At 51.2% G+C, this 4,239-nt stretch overlaps 1 protein-coding gene across 2 annotated transcripts in view; it reads right to left on the reverse strand.

Moving 5' to 3' along the window:
• Positions 1-4,239, reverse strand: part of LOC107106596 (hepatoma-derived growth factor-related protein 2) — a 59,977-nt gene that overhangs the window by 7,253 nt on the left and 48,485 nt on the right. For both annotated transcript variants that reach the window (XM_015406785.1, XM_015406778.1), the window contains exon 14: positions 1,357-1,576. In XM_015406785.1, the coding sequence (XP_015262271.1) occupies positions 1,357-1,576 (220 nt within the window). The remainder of the gene's footprint in view (positions 1-1,356; positions 1,577-4,239) is intronic.

The raw sequence follows: 4,239 nt of genomic DNA on the forward strand, positions 1-4,239 counted from the left end.
CCCCACTACAGGCACCCTGAGAGGTAGGCAGGGAGAAGAGGAAGAGGAGGAGGAAGAGATTGGATTTATACTTCGCCCTTCACTACCCAAAGGAGTCTCAGAGCGGCTTACAAACTCCTTTCCCTCCCGCTTCCCAGAACAGACACCCTGTGAGGTAGGCGGGGAGGAGAAGAAGAAGAAGAAGGAGAAGGAGAAGAAGAAGAGGAGAAGGGGGAGGAGGAGGAGAAGAATGGATTTATATCTCGCCCTTCACTCGGAGTCTCAGAGCAGCTTACAATCTCCTTTCCCTTCCCCTCCCCACAACAGACACCCTGTGAGGGAGGTGGGGCTGAGAGAGCTCTCTCGTGGACTGCGCCTGAGAAGAAGAAGAGATTGGATTTAAACCCAGCCCTTCACTACCCGAAGGAGTCTCAGAGCGGCTTACAAACTCCTTTCCCTTCCTCTCCCCACAACAGACACCCTGTGAGGGAGGTGGGGCTGAGAGAGCTCTTGACAGAAACTGCTCTTTCTCAAGGACAGCTCTTATCAGAACTGTGGCTTGCCCAAGGTCATCCAGCCAGGTGCAAGTGGAGGAGTGGGGAATCAAACCCGGTTCTCCCAGATTAGTCCACACACTTAACCACTACACCAAACTGGCTCTCTTAGAGAGCTCTCTTGAGAACTGCTCCTGAGAGAACTGTGACTGGCCCCCAGCAGGCTTCACATAGAGAAAGAGTGGGGAATCAAACCCGGTTCTCCAGATTAGAGTCAGCCACTCTCAGTCATGACACCACGCTGACTCTTATTCAGCTCCTCCCCTCCCCTGACTGTCTCCACCAGGTTGCAGGAGGAGGAGAGAGGAGAGCCGGTAGGGGTGGCTCCTCTCCCAGAACTGTGTCCTGCCAGGTTACTGTTTAGGACTGAGTATCTGAAAAATTCCCAAAAACGATTTGTGAAACTAAGATTCTGGGGGACTCTAAGATTCGAGAATCACTAAGATTCGAGAGTCACCAGTTAGAGACCAACAAGATTCTCAGGATCTAAGCATCCGAGGGTCAAACGCTCCCTTTGTCAGACAGGGACTCAAAAAAGCTTCCTCCCTGTGGGTCTCTAAGGAGTCACTAGACTTGGTTTGCCACAGACCAACACGGCTACCCTTCTCAAACAATCTTCATGAGTCAGGGGAGGATCCTTCTGCCAGAGGAAACCACTCTTGAGAATACAGCTCTCACCTGGCTCTTGATAATTTGCAGACTACCTACAATCCAACTGAAAAACAAGACCACCCCAAGATGTCTCTCCCGTCTTATAGAGGCCATCCCACTCGCAATCTGGATACAGCAGACTGAACGAACCGGCCCAGTCCCACCCCCTTACCGTAACTCTTCTCTTCATCCTCTCTTTCGTTCTGCGTTTCTCCTTCTGGCAGCTTCTCTTTGTCTTTGTTGTCGCCATCTCCCGCCTTGTCCTTCTCCGGGTCGGTTTTGTTGACTTTCTGGTTCGCCCCGACCTTCGGCCCCAGGACGCGGGACTTCAGGCACGTGTACACCTCCGCGGCTTTCTCCATCACATCCTTGTTTGCCTTGTAGCGACGGATCTTGTGGTGAACACAGAAAAGCCGAGAATGAGCACGTGGTCTTTGGGAATTCAGAACGGCGAGTCTAACCGATTCCCATTAGAGCGTCGCATGAGAAGCTGTAAGACGACTGACCCCACTCTTCACTACCTGAAGGAGTCTTGGAGCAGTTTACCATCACCTTCCCTTCCCTTCCCCACAATACCTTGTGAGGTAGGTGGGACTGAGAGAGCTCTGAGAGAACTTGTGACTAACCCAAGGTCACCCAGCAGGCTGCATGTGGGGAATCAAACCAGGATCTCCAGAGTAGAGTCTGCCGCTCTTAACCACGACACCAAGCAGGTTCTTGAAGGGAAAAGGCTCTTCGAAGAGGCCAGAATGGTCAACAAACGAGTCTAGGTATAGCAGGGGCAGTTCCAGGTTGTGGGGGACCCTGGGCAGAGAGTGCCCGGGGGGGGGGGGCTCCAATGCTCCTACTAAGCTGTGAAGTCTTGCGAGCAAAAATTCTACTTGGTGAGCTGCTGGCATTACAGTTGTGAGCAGGTGATTTGGCTATGGCATAAACCAGTTTGCTCTGGAGCCCTCCTTCCTGAGTGGAGACAAAAGTGTGTGAGCCGGAGGCTAAAAAAACTGTGAGCTGGCTCACACTAAACTCAGCTTATAGAGGGAACACTTTGCTTACACCTCTTCCAGCCTCCACTCCCCTGGCCTGCTCGCAGACCCACTCATCGCCTGCCCTCTCACCTAACAGTAAGGGGCAGCGTGTGAGACAGGGAGTGCCGCCAGAAGCGCAGGCAGTTTGAGAGGCAGTTTGGTGTCGTGGTTAGGAGCGCGGACTCTGATCTGGGAGAACTGGGTTCCATTCCCCACTCCTCCACAGGCAGCTGCTGGTATGACCTTGGGTCAATCACAAGTTGTCTCAGAGCTATTCGCTCAAGAGCAATCCTCAAAAGAGCTTTCTCAAGCCCCACCTACCTCACAGGGTGTCTGCTGGGGGGAGGGGGAGGGAAAGGAGTTTGTCAGCCGCTCTGAGACTCCCTTGGGTAGTGAAGGGCGGGGTATAAATCCAATCTCCTCCTCCTCATCCTCCTCCCCTTCCTCTTCTTCTTCCTCTTCTTCATTTTTGTTTATCCCTTTCCAGACATTACCTCCATTACCTTCAAACCATGCATTGATCCTTCCAGCATACACAGATGTCATGCTGCTTGCATAGAGGAAATGCATTTATTTTCCATATCATTCTTGTTGCCCTATTCTGCACTTTCCCCAATATTATAATATCCTTTTTGAGGTGTGATGACCAGAACTGTACACTATATTCCAAATGAGGTTGTACCATTTATTTATACAGGGGCATTATGATACTAGCTGATTTGTTGATATCCACTCTCCCATCCTCGACAGATCCCTTTGGAGGGCCTCACAATCCTCCCTGGTTTTCACCACCCTGAACAATTTCATGTACTCCACAAATTTAGCCACTTCACTGCTTACTCCCAACTCCAAATCATTAATGAACAAGTTAAAAAGCATTGGACCAAGTACTGATCCCTGTGGTACCCTACTACTTACCACCCTCTCCTGAGAAAATTGCCCATTTATACTCACTCTCTGTTTCCTATTAATTAGCCAGTTTTTGAGTCCTCGAAAGAGCTCTCTCAAGCCCCACCTACCTCACGGGGGGTCTGTTGTGGGGAGGGGAAGTGCTGCCACTCCCGGGTTCTCTCAGCATGCTGTTCCTTGGTGGCATTTAGGAGAACAGTCAAGCCAGGGGCACCGGAGGAGGGCTTGTGGAGGAGGCAGGACGGGGGGGGGGGCAGAGAAAGAATGTGGGCAAGGGGCCATCCCCACTTCAAGGCGCGCTGACAGTGGCCCTGCCGGGCAGTGTTCCCTCTAAGCTGAGTTAGTGTGAGCTAGCTCACAGCTTTTTAGCCTCTGGCTCGTGCACTTTTGTCTCAGCTCAGGAAGGATGGCTCCGGAGCAGACTAATTTATGCAGCAGCCCAATCGCTCGCTCACCACTTTAATGCCAGGAGCTCGCAAAGTAGAGTTTTTGCTCACAAGACTCCACAGCTTAGAGGGAACACTGATTGCCAGGTGGAGAGGAGGGGGCAAAGAAAGAGAGAGGTCAAAGAACTGGCGCAGTGAGAAGGCACGGTGCTAAGAACCCAAAGGAACAAGTAAGCGCAGAACAGGGTATCCTAAGAGTGGAAACCCTGTTCCCGGTATGCTGATATACGTTCTAAACTTTTAGATCCAATCTTACTCAATTTGTTGAGCCATTCGGATGCCTTGATGGTGTACTGTCTTCTTAACGACTCGTTAAGGTAGCCCTGTTTTTAAGTTTAGTAATCAAGGACCGAGTGAAAATTGTTTAAATGTTTATATTCAGGTAAGGATGTGCATTCGGTTCATCTGAACTGAATGCACCCCCGAAAATGGCTCATTTGGGCCCCATTCGGGCTGCTGCGAGCCGATTCAGATTCTCTGATCTGAATCTCCCGCAGTTCGGCCACATCTATATATCTAATAGCGAAGTTGCCTCCGGAGTGCGGATCGCTAAATCAGCGCTCCGGGGGCAGCTGGGGGGCCGGGGGAGGTTTGTGCATACGTGGGCCAGTCCCCACGTGTGCACAAAAATACAAAAAGTTTAAAAAAATTTCGGGGGGATGTTTAAATCCCCCC

This window comes from Gekko japonicus, unplaced genomic scaffold (genome assembly GCF_001447785.1).
Source record: "Gekko japonicus isolate JY-2015 unplaced genomic scaffold, Gekko_japonicus_V1.1 scaffold1972, whole genome shotgun sequence".
Lineage (NCBI taxonomy): Eukaryota > Metazoa > Chordata > Lepidosauria > Squamata > Gekkonidae > Gekko > Gekko japonicus.